The 20,515-nt window shown below is 40.3% G+C and overlaps 2 protein-coding genes across 4 annotated transcripts; both read right to left on the bottom strand.

Annotated features, from left to right (window-relative positions):
• Positions 1–555: 555 nt before the first annotated feature.
• patl2 (PAT1 homolog 2) lies at positions 556–8,468 on the bottom strand. Of its 2 annotated transcripts, XM_010772672.1 has the most exons (19): positions 8,361–8,468; positions 7,944–8,097; positions 6,730–6,992; positions 6,594–6,656; positions 6,318–6,371; positions 6,072–6,236; positions 5,726–5,800; positions 5,183–5,304; positions 4,563–4,637; positions 3,867–3,990; positions 3,582–3,699; positions 3,326–3,432; positions 3,185–3,238; positions 2,953–3,095; positions 2,614–2,770; positions 2,361–2,483; positions 2,184–2,281; positions 1,462–1,602; positions 556–1,344 (listed from the first exon to the last, which is right to left on the bottom strand). In XM_010772672.1, exons 1-19 carry the CDS (start codon positions 8,382–8,384, stop codon positions 1,311–1,313), a joined length of 2,094 nt encoding a protein of 697 aa, XP_010770974.1. In that variant the 5' UTR covers positions 8,385–8,468; the 3' UTR covers positions 556–1,310. The 2 variants fall into 2 exon arrangements, with proteins under 2 accessions (XP_010770974.1, XP_010770975.1); XM_010772673.1 differs by lacking the exon at positions 6,318–6,371.
• An 824-nt stretch (positions 8,469–9,292) lies between these two features.
• On the bottom strand, positions 9,293–18,811 carry LOC104946785 (transforming growth factor beta-1-induced transcript 1 protein). Of its 2 annotated transcripts, XM_010772669.1 has the most exons (12): positions 18,381–18,811; positions 15,755–15,805; positions 14,981–15,129; positions 14,761–14,816; positions 13,906–14,042; positions 13,628–13,709; positions 12,934–13,018; positions 12,045–12,227; positions 11,745–11,918; positions 11,560–11,641; positions 10,865–11,013; positions 9,293–10,190 (listed from the first exon to the last, which is right to left on the bottom strand). In XM_010772669.1, exons 1-12 carry the CDS (start codon positions 18,391–18,393, stop codon positions 9,924–9,926), a joined length of 1,428 nt encoding a protein of 475 aa, XP_010770971.1. In that variant the 5' UTR covers positions 18,394–18,811; the 3' UTR covers positions 9,293–9,923. The 2 variants fall into 2 exon arrangements, with proteins under 2 accessions (XP_010770971.1, XP_010770973.1); XM_010772671.1 differs by lacking the exon at positions 15,755–15,805 and having other exon boundaries at positions 18,381–18,804.
• Between the last annotated feature and the right edge of the window lie 1,704 nt (positions 18,812–20,515).

The raw sequence follows: 20,515 nt of genomic DNA, 5'->3' as shown, positions 1-20,515 counted from the left end.
CAAATATATCCTCATGAACAAATGCAAATTATTTGTTTGTTTTCTTTTATTTTCAGTGAATAGTTTGTGTCTTTATCGTCACGTTTCTTAAATGAAACTGCTTTGGGTGCGACAATGCGCTGTTTAGTGAACAAACTTGGTTTGGTGGACTTAATAAAACTTTGTAGACTAATGCCTTAAAAGCCCCTTTTATTTTTAAGTTTTGACCGTATCCAAGCGATCTTAAAGCTGGTAGTTTAACACTCTTAATTGTAAATGCGGATATATTGATTATAAATGCTTCGGAAATATTAATATAACTCTGTTGTACTTGACTATGTTAAGGTGATGCAACGCCCGGTTATACTGCGTTTCTGTCTAAATGTATAGTTTCTAGAGCCATGGCGTCATAATGATGGTATTAAGAGGTGGAATAATTCAGGTAGGACTGTGTAGGACATCACTGAAGGCCTAGGTGTGAAATGCACGGCCCGCCACTGTAGGACGTGGACTCCAAATGTCCTCCATGGTTAGTGCGCTCTGAATGTTCTGCAGACTTGATAAAACTGTGGCTCATTTTTAAAGATATTTTTTTTATTTGTGTTGCAAGTGCTCTCCAAGGGTGCAATATAAATGATCACGGTTTCCAAAGTAATATAATAAATAAAAATGACATCAAATACATCATATTTTGTATCACTATACATTTGGACACAATGCATGCCTTTTTAACAAAAAAATCAAAATTGCATTGCTTACGTTGACGGACTATGCTATGACAACTACCTTCATAGTTATTATTATAATAATAATAATGAACAGAAAGGTTCAGCTGTACAATCTTAAATACTATACAATCCTCAACCTGGTCACCACAATATCTAATCCAACACATTTATCTCAGTACGTTTCCTGTCCTGAATGTAACGGGGATCGGATAGAATACAAATAAAGAAATCAGCTCCATCTGCTAGTTAATGTTAACAGCTCAGTATATGGCACATCTCATGAAATGATGGCAATTTGTTATTAAAACAAAAGAAAAGTCAGGTTTGCGACTTCAGAATAACTTGCAATGCTGTAACCTACTGGAGACCAAAGAGAGGAAAGTAACACGATCAGACAAAGGAAATAAAAAGGGGAAACAGACGGTGTGCAAAAATGTGAAGGGATAAGGAAGAGGAGGAAAAAATATAAGCATCAAAGCATTTTGTACATTCTTCTTTTGTGAATAAACGCTGAGGAGTCTTTCAGCATTTTGCTTCTCCTATAACTCTAGTGTTCATCACAACCTGGGCATTAGCTGAACGTCTCTTTAGCTCACGTCCACCTTAAGATGCAAGAGCCAGGTATCCAGTAGCAGACCTAGATAAAGATATTTTACAATGATATTTTGGTCTGCATTTAAGAATAAATATTGCATTTGTATACCATGTGAATATATACTGCTTTTGTATCAAAACATGTAAAGAAGGGACTTACTCCATGTTGCTTTTCAGCTGGTACACAGTGCGCTTGTCCAGGTAACGGCAGAAGAGGGTCAGCAGGTTGGAGGGCATGAGCAGCGGCTCCACCAGAGAAGACTCGGACAGCTGTCCCGCCACCTGGAAGATTGTGTCCGTCCTGATAGATAAAAAAGGGACACTAAATGTCTTTAGGGCTCATGATTTTGTCGAGTTAATCAAATGACCTGTAAAATGGAGTTCTTCCACTAATAGGGACAGTTTCATCCCACAGGCCATAAGAAGGTTACACACCTGAACTTTTGAAAGAACAAACATAACATTCATCTGTTTGCCACTCACATATATATCAATATTGCAATTACTGTATATAGACTATTCTGCACAGTTTCAGCGTCATATTCTGTTTCTATTATATTCCATTTTATTTTATTTACTTGTACTATTGTATTGTGTTGCACTGTTGGAGGAGCCTGTGACCAAAGATGTTCATTGTCATAACTACAGCTATGCACACATGACAATAAAATCCTTGAATAATCACGCAAAAACATCCATTGGAATATTGTATTAACTAAAAGATATCATTCAGAATAAGAACAACGCCTCAAATACTTTTGTAACTAAGACAAAACATCCAATTAGCAGACTAATCAACTAAGAGGGGTCAATCCTAAAGGTCAATATTGTATGAGAATGTTAAAATGATTCATCACAGAATAAAGGCTTTAAAAGCCCCACCATGTCTCAAAGTCGCCGATGCTGGGCTCTAGAGGAATGCCTGAGGACAGCAGCTTCTCTCCTTGGGACAGGAGAGCGTACAGCAAGGACAGTCCAAACTGAAAGGACAAAAGGTCACAAAACATTGATGCAAAAGTGACATTAAATAAAAGCCAAAGAGCAACAGAAAGCTCAGACCTTGTTCTGACATGCCAGCGTCAGAGACTCGTATGTCGTCAGCTCTTTGAGGACGCCGATCAGCTGACTGAACGCCAGGCCTCCAATCACTTTGCGAAGAGGAGGGTAGAGCACTGGAAGGGCCTGAAATGTATATTGTTTTAAGGTTTTGAGAATGGAAGATTATTCCTGACCTTTTGAACTAAGCTCGAAACATAATTATCAAAAGTTGGCGTTTTTTTAACACACAACGTCAAGTGAGTCCAACCCCTACCTCTTCTGAATCTCTGCTCATCAGTGCAGGAAGGTTAGAGGTCACTATGCTCAAGATTTTCAGAGCAGCATTATTTTTCAGGAACGGGAGCAGACGGGCGAGGAGCCTTTTGCCTTTTGAGACCAGCAGGAAAGGAAGAAACTCCACTCGTGAATCTCTGCATCGAAACATTTGAGAAAAATCATTGACCAAATGTAACATCCATCAAAATTATACAAACTCAAAAAGTAATAGCTTCATTAAAAAAAGGTGAGAAAACGAAGTAAATGAATATCACTTCAACCCAAATGCATCACTTCTCAGTGATCTACCCCTGGAGGCAGGGTGTGTACAACTCACAGGGTGCTGTGATGTTGCAGCTGGGAGTAGATGTGCTCCACTTTGCCCTGGGACTTCTCCATGATCTTCCTTTCTTCTGCTTCAGACAAGAGGGGGGTTTTCATCCTCTCTGCCTCCTCCACCTCCAACAGAACCATGAACAACTGCAGGGCAGAACAGGTGTGAGCGGCTGTTTGAGAAGGTGAATAAAATACATCTACCTGAATCAAAACAGGTAATCAGCAGCAGGTACCTTTTCTATTTTACTGAGGACCTCTAACCGCTGCTGCTTGATGTCTTTCATTTCCTGTAATGAGGAAATATGCCTCAGTATTAGGAACAGCAGATACATACATTTCAAAATAGGACAAATGTTTCTCATAAACACAGTCACCTCGAGCGGGCCCTGAGTTTGGACTGCATTGACTGCGCTGATGGCCCGGCGAGGAGAGTAACACGTGGACACAGCAACCTGACCCAAAGAGCCTTCAAAGTGCTTCACTGCAAGAGAAACACACTTTAACAGGTGGAGAAAAAAACATGTTCAGCACTAAGAGTTCCTAGAGTAGACATTTCTCAACATGCAGGCTGGCAACACAAATGCAATAACATGAGTTCATAACATGAAAAGGTGAAGATAGAGGATAAACCTGGTGCGTAAACATCAGTTTTGGTGATGTAAGGTGTGGTGAGTTTAGGCGGCTCCCTCTTGCTCCTGGTGCCCAGCTCTTCCTCTGCCATCTTAGCTTCTATTCGCCGGTAGTACTCCTAAAACAAAGTTCAAAGTTTCTAGTTATGAAATTATTTAAGTATTTGGCGATGCACTCTAGAATTGGCTTTTCTGATACAAAAAAAAAACACTTTAAAAAAACGAGCAAGATCTCGAATGAAATAATAATAATAATAATAATAATAATAATGATAATATTTCCCACCTGGTAGTAGTAGTCCTCATGGTATGGATTCTCACTCTGCAGCTGGATCATCTGCAGCCGGGTGATCCACTCCTTCTCTTTGGCCGTCATGAGATTACAGTAAGGATCCCAGTCCTCTGTTTTTCTACAGAGGTCATATTGTTTTTAGAAATAGGCCTTTCCCTTTTGTGTGACATACTGAATATGAAATGTGTTAGAGCCAGTATTTTTGATTTTATAAGAAAGGCCACCTAATTGTGACGTCTGTAGTCAAGGCACTATAAAGGACTACAATTCCCACGGCGCCTGTGTTAAAGCCACAGTGATGGGCAACCTGTTTGAGAGACGCCGTCGAGGAACAGTTTTTAACCGTACCGTACACACAAACCGTACAAGTACCCTTTAAATAGTTTATAAGGATTATCAAGAAAGAAAGAATACCTAAGTTGTTTGTTATTTTATTTGAGTTTGCCTATTTGGTTTGAATATTGTAAAGGCCTATTTTCTTTGTTGCATGTGCAAAAGTTTGTTGTTTTATTTTGAGCAAACACATCGCAACATCTTCTAAACCATCGGAGGCCAAGCAACATTTCAAACTGCGAGTAATTTAAAAGGAAAGAAACGAGTTAGAACGGTCTGTTTAAGGCGTCTAGTGGCTTGGTGGAAAGACAAGGAAGGAAGCCACGACAAAATGGTTTGGAATCTTTGAATATTCACCTTTGGAAAATACGTTGTTTTTGACTGAGAAGCCGTCTATGTTGTGGGTGGAGCATGGTGACGGGACCGGGGTATCTGTGGGTCAAATAATCAAATTAAAAAGCACAGTGGATTAGTTTAACACTCCACAGTTTTAGGGTTAATCTGATAGTGGCTCTGGTTCAAGTAACTAAGCTTATTCATTGTTTATTGATCTCAGTTCATAAAGTTTGAAGACATAGGAAATGCACATCAAGTTTTATATGAGATGTTTCCACTATCCTGTTTCGTGGCTGGTTGTATAGCCTTCACCAATATGTCATGTCCTTTGATGCCAAAGTACTTTAGGTTCAGATGTATTAATCCTTTCCCTGATTTATCCTTTACATGAAGGATTTGTTTATGAGATTTAAAGCTGCATCCCTTAGATCAACTCTTATAACTGTGTCATGTAAATACGGAGCAATGCCAGGGATTTTATAGGATCCAGAATGTCAGGCCAATGAAGAGATTTATATACTTATGAGGAATTAAAAAAAGATTGCCAAGTCATAAATATATGTGGTACTTTTAACTTCACTGACAAATATTTCCAGGAACAAATCAAACATCCCTGTGTGATACACGGGATCATGACACACCTGAAATGCTGCACCGGATTAGACGCGGGGCTGTAAAAGGCGGACGGCCTCGGAGAGTTGGCACCGAAGCGAAGTTGCATCATCTTTGGGGTGGAGGGGCAGCTCATGAAGCCTCCCGTCTGCTTCAGAACAAAATAAAAACATCCGTCGGATAAATGCAAACAACTCTTTGTAAATAGTAAATACGTTTGCTAGACTTCCCCTTTTTTTATTGATTTAGTTTTTTTGACTGTGTGAATTTTTTGGCTTTGCAACCAACTGAATACCCCTCTATTAAGGTCTCCCTTTACACAACTGTGGTATCTTTCAGGATCCACAATGTTGTTTTGAAGCCAAATAAATAAAAAACATGAAAAGGCCTTCTTTAGAGCCAGTGATTGGTTTGTCCTTTATACAAACATAGGGGTTCATTGAAGCAACATAGGAGACCCCGAAGAAGAGGACCTGTACCCTAAGGATAAAGGGCTGAGAGTAGATCCTCCCAAGTACTACACACTGGCCCTTTATCGCATCAAAATAGGGCCAATGTATTATTGAACAAACCTGATTGTAATGTTGCCGTGGGGTTAACGGCTGACGTGAGAAGATAGGTGATCTTCCTACCATGGACGTATGCATCTGCAAGAAAACATTATTAATTGAAGGAACACTTGACATGTTTGGGTATACTAAACAGTTTAGAAAGTGCATTTAATTGATTGTAGATATTCAGAGAAGAAGATTGATACAGTACAATGGGTTATTATTTAAATCTTCAGCAAACAATGTGTTCGCTTAGCATTAAGACTGTCGACAAGTAACAGAGTGGTATTGGTCCTCTCATCAAAAATATAGCAATAAAAGGAAAACCCTGAAATGTGGAACTACTCTGCTAAATGTAATCCTCCACCTGAGAGGGGCCTCTTAGGTCAAACGGGCTCCTGGAGTAAGATCCTCCGAGCTCCCCTGTCCGGCCCCTGTAGTAAGAGGCGGGACACGGCACATCCCGGAAGTTGGAGGTCAGGTGCTGCCCTCTCCCTCTGTGGCCATCAATCACACACACGATAGCACTGTCCTAAGAAACAGAATGAAATAAGAAAAGCGTTTGTTTAGGTAACTCACTGCCACAGAGAATGTGTTCTTTAGTGATCCTAACCTGAAGTATTGATCCTGAGATTCTTCTAGTCTTTGTGGAAGATGGTAACATAAACTAAAACGAAAAACATCAAGCAATGAAACATTAGCGGTACGAACAAAGCAAATCTAAACCGAACAATACGCCCTTTCCTTCAATTGTTGCTGGTGTTTTCCTTTTGGTTTTGTCTGAGTGTAGTTCCCTCGCATGTCTTGTGCCGCGTTTTATTTATGTTTGTTTCAGTTTACCCACTATAAAAGCAAAAAAGGCTTTATTTATGAAAAAAGCGACACTTACATCATCGTCAAAGGTTTTATGATACATGGTATTCCCGAGGTCCACTATGGCACTGTCAAGAGTCTTAAAAAGCAGAAAAAAAGAAATGTAGTTAAGCTTTAAAATCTCATATAATAAATGAATGTATCTGAATCACCTTGATGCTGGGTCTCCCCTCCACTGTCCTCATCACAGCGGGGTCTTCAAACATCTGCCCCCTGCCCAGCCCTCCTCTCAGCGCCCTGCATCTGCCGCGCTGCGCTGGAGGAGCCCGGGAGAAATATTGTGGTCTCTGTCTGGGAGGGGAGGGGGGGCTTCTGCGGGGTGAGGGTTTGGGGTCTGGTGGAGGTGGAGGTGGTGGGGGCAGCGGCTCTCCAAACTGACGCACATCGAGGCTGGGGTCCTCTGTGGCATCCAGATCTGATTCAGACACATGTAGAAAGACTGCGAGTGAAGATTTCATCCCTACACACTAAAACCCCAATTGATACTTTTTGGCAGAAGATGGGAGTGTGCAACCCTTAGATGCATAAGTGGGTCTTTTTGGACCCGGTGAGGTGGTTTTCTTGAAGTATCTTTGTAAAATTACATTTTTTTATCATTTCATATTCCAGCTATTCCTCAAAAAACATGTTTTGGATATCATGCCATTCACATTTTAAAATGTACATTTTAAGAAATTGTAGTTTTTGTATTACTACCCCAAGCTTCCATAAGTGGGTCAAAAATGTCCCGCATGCATTTTCTATGGGATCCTATGGGAACCTTTGATTCGTATCACCTGTGGCTGTCAGGAATACATTCACTGTGGACCACACAGACTACATCACAAGTGACACCTCTCAGGAAGATTATTTTACACAGCAAGATCTGATACCTCTCAGTATAATAATAATAATAATAATAATAATAATAATACATAATATTTGTATAGGGCTTTTCAAGGACTCAAAATCACTTTACAATATAAGAGAAGGTTAGGGTGGGGGGTATAGGACTATCAAACTTGATCAACCGGCATGGATTGATTGGGGGGGGGGGTAAATTGTGAAAAATTAAATATAAAATGTTTCTAGTGTGAACCAAAATATAATACAAGTGATTTTTCTTAACCAAAATGACAAAAATGGCATAAAAACACATATTACTCTAATACGGGTCCTTTTAGACCCACTTATGGAAGAGTGTAGGTTCCAGTCACTCGTGCATCTAAGGGTTAAGCCTCAGAAATATAAGAGAAAGTAAGCTGGGCATGAAGCTGGAGCCAGCAGCCTGTTGAGCTAACAGGGCTGTTGCTCTATCTAAGGAAAGATAGGATTACTTGTGTACCTAGCTTGGAACTAATGGACAAAGAGAAACACATCTACACACCCATTCCAAACGTCTCCTCATTGTGGACGTTTATCGCCTCATCTTCCTCAGCCATGGCTTGCAGGAGCCCACAGTCCATGTTGGTCCCATCCTCTTCATCACTCCACTCTCCTCCATTCTCAGGCCACTGAGGCTGGGACTCCTTCTCAGCCTCCTGTGGGATTAAAACATACATGACTACAAAGCAGCAACATGAAGAGAAGCGTTCAAAAACAAGCCGGAAATGCAACTTCAGGCTATAAAATGTGCTTTCATTTCCAAATGTTTGCACATTTTGCCAGCAATGGTGGTAAAAACGACCAATATGCTAATGAGCATGCTGACCACCTGACTAGCTTGTTAGCATGCCATGTTCGCCCCAAATTGACACAACAACAATATTAACTAATTGAAAGCAGTCTAATGATACGGACTTACTTGTTGCTGTTCTGAATCACTCATTGTGTCTTTTTGTTTGTTTGTTTTTTACGCCGACGGTTCACGGTGACTTTCTTCCTGCTGCAAGTTACCTGGTTTCTCTTGTCATACGCGCAAGGCTCATTAACTGTAAACGAACTCACCTGTGCAAGCTTCAGAGGCGCGCAGCACACTTAACTATCATCTCAAACCTACTGTATGCTTACTGTTTATGGATATCAAATGTGGTTATACATTTGTTAAAGAGTTTACATTAATTTGACTGTTTATTTTGAATATATGGACACATTCAGGATGCAGGCAATGATTTTAAAAACAGTAATACTCAAAGCGATGGGTGAACAGGTACATCTAGTGGTCAACGTGTATTACTGCAGCATTTTTGGTTTATTTTGGTTCATTTAGATGCGTTATAAAAAGAACAGTAGATTGATAGATAGAACAAAATGTCTTAAGATACATCCCCTATTGAATATGAAGTCATTCTTTTAAAAAAAGCATAATTCATCAAAGATTCAAGAATATGCAGTAATATACATTGATAAAAACGTACAATTTAAATGGAAATGTGTCAACTTATTACATTACAACTCTTCTCGACATTAAATACTGTCATTTGCATCAGTGTGAATGTTCGTCTCTAGTGTTGTGCATATATAAACATGCAATTATCTTATTTTAATCTATTTTATTTTTTCAAATATTTTACATCTGATTACGCTAACGTTTTTTCTGTTCTTAATAGACTTAGTAATACTCCTAATGTGCCCTGTTTGACTTACCAGAAAATACGTTATATCATGTTGTTTGTAAAATAGATACAATACATTTTAGATGTACTTTCCACAAAATACACAGTTCTTTGATTTTTTTTTTGTGGCCTTGGAATTACCCTTCTTCGGTTATAAAGATTAATTCACCCATGAAGCAGATTATAACAAGTTGTGTTCTCCTTTATTTCATTCTTTGGAATAGTTTTTGGCAAATTGCATAGAGCAATAGTGAAATAATAATGCAAAAAATATCTGACATTGAACATATAAGAGTTTACAAAAAACATACAGCATAAAGCAGTCAGCGTACAATATATAAATGCAATAGCAGTGGCACTTTATACTTTTTGCAATATAAAGCAAATATATTAAAGGGGATTTTCTTTTCGCTCAACAGTACAAGTCCTTCACTGAAACAATACATTTGCTCTTAATATACTGTTTCATTTCTACCTTTGGCAAAAGATTTCAATTTTTCAATATTCAATTTGAATCAACACGGTATGTAATAATTTACATACATGACAAAATCATTTGGCGTACTTTTAAATCTGTCTAACTAATGCTAGACTTACATTTCACCCTGCCAGTCAAAATGCAGTCCTTTTTTTAAATTGTGAAATGAACAGAAATGTATTGGGTTGGAAGCTTCTCATTTTTATTCCCTTCCCTCTATCAAAGTTATATTCTAAAAACCAATAAAGAGACCAGCTCCACCCTCATTCCCGCGGTAAAAAACAAACTAATTGAGAACTCTTGTCCCAGAGGAGGAGGGGGAGGCAGAGCGTCCTCAACCAAAGAGTTTGATGAAGCAGGGGTGGCAGTAGGGCTTATTCTCCTGCTCCTTGAAGCAGCCTTTGCTCAGGGGTTTCAGGCAGAAGTGACACACAAGGTGGTGGGGGTGAAATTTGGCCCCCATGGCGGTGACGCAGCGGCCCAGGATCGGCTGCTGGCAGGCCTGACACATGCTGCCGCGGGACTGGTGGTAGTGGGCCTCGCACAGCGGCTGACCCTCGTGTTCGAAGAAGCTGCCGTTGACGAAGGGGCAGTAGCACTCCTGAAGAAGAGGAGAAACGCAAAGTCAGTCACAGTGAAGAGCGCTGACTCACCGAACTGTAATTACACATCTGGCAGGGGATATTACAACTTTCTCATGACATAATTCAAACTTATTTTTAGTTTTTTTTTAGTTTTTTCGGTTTTAGGAACGCCCTGCCCACACGGTTACACATCAGAAGGTTTCAAAATGGAAAAAAAAAACAGAATTGCCAATGTTTAATGAGGGAAGAACAAGGAGATTGACTCATATTGTTTCTGTGAACATATCATCAATCCGTACGTAGTAAAGTAAAGACACTAACAAAAAATCTGTGAATACATGAAATTGATTTACAGGTAAATGAAACACATTTATGATTACATTTCTAGAATATATGACTTTTGGAAAGGAATTTGTGAAAACTGTTTTTATTTGTGAATCAAAAAGTAATTTGTGGATCTCAATTCCACACAGGTGGATTTACATTTTGCACGCAGAGTTTTGAAAATACATTTAACACATTTATAAGATTTCAAAGATACAGACCCAATATAAACTCCACAGCGTACCTTTAAATTCAACCTGTCTCTTTGTCAGATGAAGTCTTTAACAGCTAAACCCGTAACACCAGGTAACAATCTCTTTCTAAATGCAGCGGACATCATGGCTCCCCCCCACAGAGAAACACTCACCCTACAAACGAAGCACTGCGGGTGCCAGAGAGAGTTGAGGGCTGAGATGTAGTTTTCCAGGATGGGCTGGCTGCAGCCTTGACAGCGGGACGCAAACAGAGTCAAGAAGCACTGCTGGCAATACTGCTGGCCCTCACGGTCATGGAAACCTGCAGGAGATGTGGTCAAAGTTTTACACAGCTCAAGTTGATAAATGTTAAATGAACCGGATGAAGCTCGGAAGAAAACATCAGAACGTTTCCAAGGTGACTCTGGCCTGTGGTATACTTTAATCCGTCTTTAATGGTTTATGGTTTTATTGATGTGAGTTTCTAAAGGCTGATGGTATCTCAAAGCTTGTTCTGCTTTGAATTTGGACATGTTCTGCCAAAGACTCAGTGTTTTTCCGGAATTGTTGGCAGACTGTAACTGCATTTACAACAGAACATGAACCCTCCTTTGAAAACCATGGTAATTTAGTGTTTTTTTAGAGAGGTTAACAGCTGTTTAAAAGAAGGTAACAGAGCTCCCAGGGTCATAAAGTTAATCAATGCAAACTGATTTCTAGCTTTCACAAACTCTGGAACAGATTGCAACCGTAAAACACACAATGTGCAGAGCTTTTAAGGGTTGTACGTAAGTATGAATTGTATAAACTTCACTGTCAACAGTTGTGTGTTAAACCCAGACAGGAAACAGTGTGTGCCGCCCATTACCTTCCTCTCCAAACGCCCGGCTGCACTTCACACAGCAGAAACACTCCGGGTGCCAGTTCTTATCCAGAGCGGTGACCATTTTCTGACAAAAGGATTGAAAAGTTACTTAAGGTGGGTTGAGGTAGTAATTTGCCAGTGTCGAAAAAGTCTTTAAGTGAAGGGACATCCACAACTAAGTCACTCACATTTAGAATAGGCTTGTTGCATTGCGCACAGTGAGGGGAGAAGAGCGTGAAGTAGTCCGACTCGCAGTACGGCCGCCCGTCCTTTTCAAAGAAGTTGCGACTGCCTAACTCTGTCTCACACTCGGTGCACACAAAGTGCTCCGGGTGCCACACCTTCCCAAGAGCTGTGACCACCTGCACGAGTAAACAGACACAAGTAATTAACCTTTTGTGGTTTATAATTATGAAAAATGTATATAAATGAGTTCTCGGGAGCTCAATACAGTTTTATACATCTATGACTATATTCTAAGAGCTCACCTGTCCTACTACTGGCTTCTGACAAGCCGAACAGTTTCCTTTGGAGGATGTTTGAACCCCCTGTCGGGTCAGGTCTGACTGAAGCAGGCCCAGCATGCTGTCCAACGAGCCGCCGGACGAGGCCTGCGGCGGGGGGGTGGGCTGCTGCGGGGCTGTCACCACTGGAGTGACGGGTGCAGCTGGCTGGAAACACAGACAAAGGAAAATTATGCATGGCACATCTGTCTTTGAGATTTAGCAAGAGTTTATATCAATCTGAAGTTAGTTTGAAACTAATAGGAATAAAGCAGTGACTGTTTATGTAGTGAGTTTGGGAAAAGAGGAAGAAGGACATGGAAACAAAGTGTTGCATACTGACATTGCAATTGATGTAAATTTCAAACATTTCCCTGGCATTTGGTCATAAACTATTTAATTTGTGTGTAGTGCAGGTTTTGAAATATCTCCGTATGAATGAGTGGCCTGACATGCCATGCCTAGAACCACAAAGTTAGCACGGCTAATCCAGGTACATACCAACATCTGGGAACACAACAGTAAAGTATATCCAATGGAGAAATGCTCCTTTTTCAAAACACTGGGTTTTCAATGTTCCCCCAGCCTTGTGCTCTCGCTTGTTTATAACACACAGCTGGAACCAAACACACTTAAAACTACAGAACCACTTCATATGCTCTCGTGCTAGCACACTGACTCACTGAATATCAGATGATGTACCATATCAAAAGACTTCAGAGATATCTCTTATGCTGACTAATTTGTATCCTCGGGCTCTATCCGGTGATTTATGTGCTGCGACCGCACAGCAAAGTGAAGTCATCCCAAAGTCAAGCGAACGTCTTCATGACCCCAACATGAATCAGTGTGTGTGTGTTGTGAGGTCGCTCACTGTGCTCTGCACTCTGAAGTCGGACAGAGAGGCCATCAGCTTGTCCAGCTCCAGTGTGGCTGATGTTGCTGAAGGCTTGGCAGAGCTAGAAAAGAGCAAAAGACAATTCTTGTTTTGGTAAACTAACAAACACACTATTTCATCTTGTCTTGTTTAACATACTGGCTTGAATTCAACAGAGTGGGACCTAGTAAACATGGTTGTTGACGGATGTTTGAGTACACAAAACAGACCTGCTTTTAAATATCACCAAGACACTTTCAGTTGTTATGGATTATATTTGGTTAAAATTAAGAAACAAACTTTTTAATCAAGATGTTAAAAATGGTAGGGTAGCACACTTTGAATTGATTTAAACTTTCTCAGAAATCCTTTATTTGTCCCGCAGAAGAAACAGTGAACATAAAAGACTCAATAACACAAGTAGACTAACATATTGAATAAAGAGGCAAGCAGACATTCTTAAAAATGAAATAAGCAGCATTATTATTAAGTCAGTGAACGTGAAAAGGTGGTGAAGTAGCAGCCAGTGATAATGGAAACAAAATTGTAATAAAATGTATATTGCACATTAGCAGTGTTTGTTTATCTTTCGCTCATTTGTGCAGCTGTCCTGATATGGAAACTCTTTAGTAAGTAGTCTGCATTGACTAGATTAGATTACATTTGACATCAAATTGATTACATCCGGTACCTGGAAGAGGTGGACATAATCTTATCCTTCATCTTGTCTCTGTCGTCTTTCTTAGAAGACGGGAACTGGGCCAGGATCTCATCTGAAGACAAAGCCACATTAATGAAAGATTCCCTTAGAGATAAACACAGGGATGTAAATCACTCACACACGCACGCACGCACACACACACACACACACACACACACACACACACACACACACACACACACACACACACACACACACACACACACACACACACACACACACACACACACACACACACACACACTGACCTGTGATGTTGAACTGCGTGGCGTTGAGCTCCTGTAACAGATGGTCCAGTTCACTCAGACCTCCTCCCAGCAGCGAGGAGGAGGAGAAGGCCGGCGGAGGGTCTGCTGTGCGCGGAGAGCGCGGTTTGCACACTGTGCTGTAAGGAAGGAAAAACAGAATAACATTAACACAGATAAAGAAACATCCAGTCACTAATGCGGTTTGTGTTACCATGGTCAGTTTGCCATGACTCATGAGAGACTCTTGAACATTGTCCAGTCAGACATTAGTCATGTAGCAGCAGACCCTCATCTGTCCATAACAGATGTTTAGCATCCAAACACATTCTTTCTTAAAAATAGAAAAAGGTAGAAAAAAAGTGATTTATAATTATTGCAGCTTTGGGCAGATATTTTCCCATCCAAACACAAAGAGAGCTTTGAATGACTAAATGTTTCTCTGATAGTAAAAAAGCTTTTCTCTATTCACAGAAATGTGCAGAATGATAATCAGACTGTTTCGCCATTTCGCTACACTTATTCATTTTCATTCTGAATAGTAGGAGACACATCTGCTGTGGCCAAGAGAAGAGATGTAGGAGATGAAAATGTTTGGTAAAAAAAGTATTAAAAATGTTTACTTTTGTAAGATCTCGCAAATCTGTTTGTAAGACTGCACTGTTAAGATAACACTAATGAGAATATAAATAGTGGCACAGCATTTGTTGATTTTACATTCCTCCTACGTGTCCTTTCCAAGGTAAAGCATTACTCTGCTTATTCAGTTAGAGATTTTAAACTGTAAGAAGAAGACTTGATGTAAGAAGACTTAATTAAAGCATGTCAATAGGTTAAGGAAATAAGAGAAGGAGTTACCTGTATAATTTGTCTGGGTTGGAGTTTTGGGAAGACTTCATGGCAGCAGAAACAGTCTGAGAGGAAAAACCAATAAACATAAATCAGGTTTTCAGTGAAGAAGAAGCAGCTTGAACTCACAGAGAAGATTTGACACCAGACGTCAAAGTCTTTGGACAACATGGTCATAATTCAAATCTGAGTCTGAAATTAGAAAACTGATTACTTCCTGCTTGTGTACCTGCTGTGGTGTGTAGGCGGGGGGAGGTGGTCGATTCTCTTCAGACTCCGGGGGCTCAGCCTCTGCATCTTGTGGGGGGTCCGAGGTGAGCAGGACCGGACACCGAGCGAGAGGAGAGCCGGTGTTCTCCAGGTCAGCGAGGAGGGCATCTGGAGGGGAAGAGAGGGGGAAAGAAACTCATAAATAACATGAAAACGCATGAGTGGAATGGAATTGTGGAAGGATTTATGATTTGGTTTAGCTTCAGGTTGTCTCTTTAATGAAAATTGAAGGCACAATGAGTTCTATAAGTGTGCTTTTGTTTTGTCCGCTTGGTGATTCACTGTAGTTGTTTTTTCCCCCCCCAAAATTTTTGTAGCTTTTCTTGAATACGAGCTTACCATTTAAAAAAAGGGAAACACAGCCAAATAAGAATATACAGTAAGACAGCTACAGGGTCTCTGCAGATACAGACACCGTCACACATGTAGTGGTGATCGTGTGGGATTTACAATGTTTTTTTTCTATTTTTATCCTTATCATTGTACCTTCAAAGACAATTAACTTCCCCATAATTCATCTCTATATCTTTTTTAATACCCCTGGTCGTGATATCAGTTTGTTTATGAAGCACCAAAGAGAGTTAGAAAGAGGTATGATTAAAGAAAGAGATTTCAAAAACATGCAGTGCAGACAGAGACACACTGGATGATAGACAGATGATGAGGATCAGTAAATGGCGTACAGGCAGACACAATGACAGACATGCAAATGCGTGCAGAGACAGTTACGTACCAAACACAACAATACGAGGACTGAGAGGGTAGTTAAGTGGCTCAGGCACTCCTAAGGAGAGACAGACAGCCTGTGTGACCAATAATACAGCAGCAGCATAACATGACATGGAGGACAACGAGCGTCCACACACCAATAATCAGTCAGAGGACAGGACAGTTAGACTTGGCACGATCCAGATATAATCCATCAAAACAGCGAAGTTATTAGACACAAACTTATCAAAGACATGCCAGTTCGGAGAGGAAGCAGAGGAGGAAGAGTGTTTGGCAGCTGATATTTAAATCCACTCCAAGTGGAAGCTGTCCAGAAGCTAAACTTGCTCAAGGGTTAGCCGCTGCATGACATCATTCAGCGCTGACAAGTCCATGTATGTGCAAATGAAGGCCAAAGCTGGAGTTTGTAGAAAAAGAGCTGAACATGACTAATTACGTTTACTATTTACTATTTACTATATTTACTATTATTAAGTGTAAATTGTACAGAGGAGGCTGCTGTTTGGACGAATATGAGAGGTTTTGTCATGTTTACCCACTATTACCAGCTGCAGTGTCATAAATTGGATTGTTCAACCATTAATCTATCACTTAAAAAAAAACCTGCTTTTCAACAAATATTCACGCATTACGCCATTTTGGTAATTCTAAGACTCACTTTGGATAAGAAAAAAGCTTATCAAAACCAGTCGTTTATTGGTTATTAGTATAGAGTTGTTCATTGACAGGAAAAAAGTTGCCAACTACATGGAAAATCAATTAATCGCCACATTTTTCATTCATCATGTTTTCAGCCTCTCAAATATTTGGATCTTTCCTGCTGTTTGATATCGGATTCAAATGAATATATGATGGCTTTGGACGGACTGAACAAGACATTCATCACCTTGGACTTTGAGAAGCTGGGGTCCACTATTTTCTGACATTTTATAAATCAAACAATCGATAATGAAATAATATTAATTTGCTGCAGCCCTAGTAATATACAATGAAAATACATCCTGGAAATTGCAGAAGTAGCCTGTGTTTAGGAACCACTGATCTACTGGTAGATCCTTTCAAGAGCAAAAACAGGACTAAACTTCAACAGAAAGGAAAATAAGCCATGTTTGGGAGGTTTTTATAATGTGTTGTCTTTTGATAAGAAGCTTAAAATATTAAGTGTTTGCTGAAGAACACATAAGCCCCTTTACTCTGGTTGCCTTTGGGTGTTTGATTTAGTGGGCTAGACTTTTTTTAAACATCTGAGATAATCAGTTGTGAGACATGAGGAACATTACCAGGTGACCCTGCATTAGTTCATCCCTGCGGCCACTTCTGCCACAGATGATTCACACTTCTGGTACGGCCATGTGGTGAGAAACTTGTGCATATATACTACTCGCCCTCCTCCTCCCTGCTGTGTGCCTCTCTCTCTCTCTCTCTCTCTCACACACGCACACACACACACTTACAGAGTGAACTGCTCATATAAGGAGCTGAACTTCTCTGAATGGGAATTATGACCATATTTAGAGCTGCCTGTCGACTTGTTTGTCTTGGCTAATAGCCTCTCTAACAAGTGGTCTATCTCACCGAAAAGCCTCGCCAGATCCAATACATAAACCTTCAACATTATTAGACAACAGGATAAACTGAGCGTCCCGAACATGGCCACCGCCTGACTAACGCTCACCCAGTCACCCATTAGCTCGGCCTCTCTGTGTGCAATCCAAACCAGATGTGCCCAGATGTGCTTGGCTGCATCTAGCCATTCCTTCCAGGGTTGCTTGTAAAGCATAAGTCCCCTAATACAGAAGTGGACTTCAAGAAAGAAAAAGTTCCTATGAGAGCAAAATGGGCAGCGGAAGAGAAAGGCCTTTCTATTTTCATTGAACTCTGTGGCTTTTTTTGAAAATAGCAGAGTGGCCCGGGGCTATTTCAGGGCCTTTCCGACACACACACAGTCAGCTTCTCATAATGTTGTTCCAAGAAAAGAGTGCATATTTTATAACATCAATAGAAAAAGACAGATCATGCTTCCTGACGCTGAACACACAACCCCCTTTGATATCTTCAAAATACTCTGTTGAACATTATGTGGCTTCTTTCCATCCATGGCTTGTTAATATGAATGGATGGGAAAGCCCACAGTGAATCCCCTTTAATCTCATTTATAAAGAGTATATTGAATTAGCAGGGCATGCACAAAGCACTCAATGGCGGTCAGGCAGTCACAGAGTAATGTAGTACCAGTTCTTGTGGTACCTGTGTGAGTATTTGTGAATGTTTGCTTGGAAAGGTAAACACAATAATGCAAAAACAAAACATAGTTTTAAATCTCAGAGGATAGAGAATCACCTCCACAATAGGTATTATCAGATTAAGGGGAAAAAACATATTTTTGACATTGAAGTTGTAAGATAGCTCAAATTGCTTTTATCTGTATTAAAATGTTAAGGGAGTCAATAAATCCCCTTTACACTGCAGACCCATACATGTCCCTGTGGACCGAAAAGGAAATTCTCCTCCACTATGATTACCAGAATGCAAAGAGACCTTATTTCCTCTGTTTGGACACACCACCCCTTCCCAAAGATCCCCTCAAGATATCCAACATGTAGAGGAGGAAGAATCGCAGTAATACTTACCCAAATCGTCCATGATATGATTTCAGCCTAGCGTTTTCCTCTTTGTGTGACACAACACGGACGCAGACAGCATTAATAAGTAGTGATGGACGCGTATCAAAGCCGCAACATGGACTACAGTCTCGGGGCTATTGTCTGCGTCGGTCCTGAATAACTTCTTGAACACCGTTATCCGCCAAGAGAAGAGGAAGAGGAGGAGGAGGACGAGGAGGAGGGCGTCCCGTTTCTTTTTCCTACACCACTCTTCCTGTGTAATGCCTACCAGGACCTCAGACTGGAAGAAGGCGTAGTTAAATAAATGTGGTTACAAACCCGCATTCCCCGGACAGGCGACGTCATCCTGGACATTCCTGGTCCATATTTGGGAGAGAAATTAAGATTTAGAGGCGCCGAGAGCTGGACGTGCTGCTGGGACGATGTACGTGAGAACCGGGGACAGAATCCCTAATTTACCGCTGTGTCTTTCACAGTAAACACAGCCTCAAGGATAAACACTGAAGGGGCGGAACCCCTTTTTAAGAAGGAGCTAAAACATAATTTCGGTTAGGACTGAAGCTATCTACATTTGATTATTTCTATATATAACCTATTTTATATCAGTAAAAGAGACCATAGAGAACAAAAGAATCCTAATCCAAGCAATTATTTTATCATTTAGAAGAAAAAAAAGTTTTAAAAAATAAATATTTTCTAATTTAACTTTTGTATAATATAATTCTGTTTATTATGAAACATTACACATATTACAGCTGAAAAACGAATTCAAAATAGTTTCAGCAATTACACTACATGACTATCCAATAAACTATTTTCTAAGAGGTTTCTTCAGGATACATTTGTTTCATATTGCATTATAACACAATATTAACATTCAAAAACAGTCAAATGCAGATAGCAGCATCATTATGTTTTGTATAGAGACCCATAAACCCTGCAGTACTTTTTTACTGGATTACTCGCCAGGTCTTTCTCTATGCGAGTCAGTTTCAGGCAATTTGTCAAAACATAACTTCATTTCTTTAATGGACCCATGTGAGCACAATATACAATTATAACTTAGAACTTTGAGGCACCAGATCACATAAAATTGCAGGACTGAGTTGATGCTGACTACTTTGATATGAGTAGAAAAGAAAATTGACTAACACAATATTTGCAGGGAATGTGACAGGTGCAACTGAACCGGATACTTTTGTTGAATATATTCATTTATTATCTCTGTTACGTGCCGCAGTGGGTGCCTGTGTGTGTGTGCTTTTGTGTGTGTTTCTCTCTCTCTCCCTGATTGTCTCCAAGTGCAGCCTCTCCTCCAGGTGCTCCCAATCCCCAATCAGGGCCTCCTTAAAGGACCTGAGGAAGGCTGCAGTGCCCTCTCAATCCAGAGGGCTGATGCACATCGGTGACGCAGTCGTGCAGGGTGCTGAGACTGAGTAGACGGAGATTGGAGTGAACGTTGACGTGAGTGCGAGATTGAGAGCAGCTGGTGGAATGGCGTCTTTGAGTCCTGGAGAGGAGGATATGGAAAGTGCATCTGAAGGAGAAGGAGGATGGAATGAAGTAAGGAAAAAGACTTCAAGAAAGAAGATAGACATGTCAAGTGACAGTCTTAGTGAATCTGATTCGCAGAATGAATTGAAGAAAGTAAAGAAAAGGATTGAGAATGAAGAGTGGAAAGTGATTGTGGAGTTTGGTGAGCAATCCACAGCTAAGTTACATCCAGTGGCCCTGACTAAAGCAATTCACAAAGAAATTGGATCGATAAAACAAGCAAGATTTCTGAGCAAAGGACGGATGTTGGTTGAATTGATTAATGCAAAACAACAGGAAAAGTTACTGAAAATGAAGACCCTGAATGAAGTTCGAATTAAATGCCATGTTCCTGGAGCAAATCGGAAAATACTTGGAGTTATCAGTGGAGTTCCCATAGAAATTGGCATAGAAGAACTCAAAAAGGAAATTTAAAGGGGGAAAAGTGACTGTAGTTAAGCGTCTTCCTACTAGGTATCAGAGTAAGATAGTGGATAGTTTGTCTGTTCTTCTTCAGTTTGAAGAAACAATTCAACAGAAGATAATGATCGGTTGCATGAGCTTTCCAGTAAGAGAATTCATCCCTAAACCTCTGCGGTGCTTTAAAT

The sequence above is a fragment of the Notothenia coriiceps genome, unplaced genomic scaffold, assembly GCF_000735185.1.
Source record: "Notothenia coriiceps isolate Sejong01 unplaced genomic scaffold, NC01 NC01_scaffold00011594, whole genome shotgun sequence".
Classification (NCBI taxonomy): Eukaryota; Metazoa; Chordata; class Actinopteri; order Perciformes; family Nototheniidae; genus Notothenia; species Notothenia coriiceps.
This window is presented reverse-complemented; position numbering and strand designations above follow the sequence as displayed.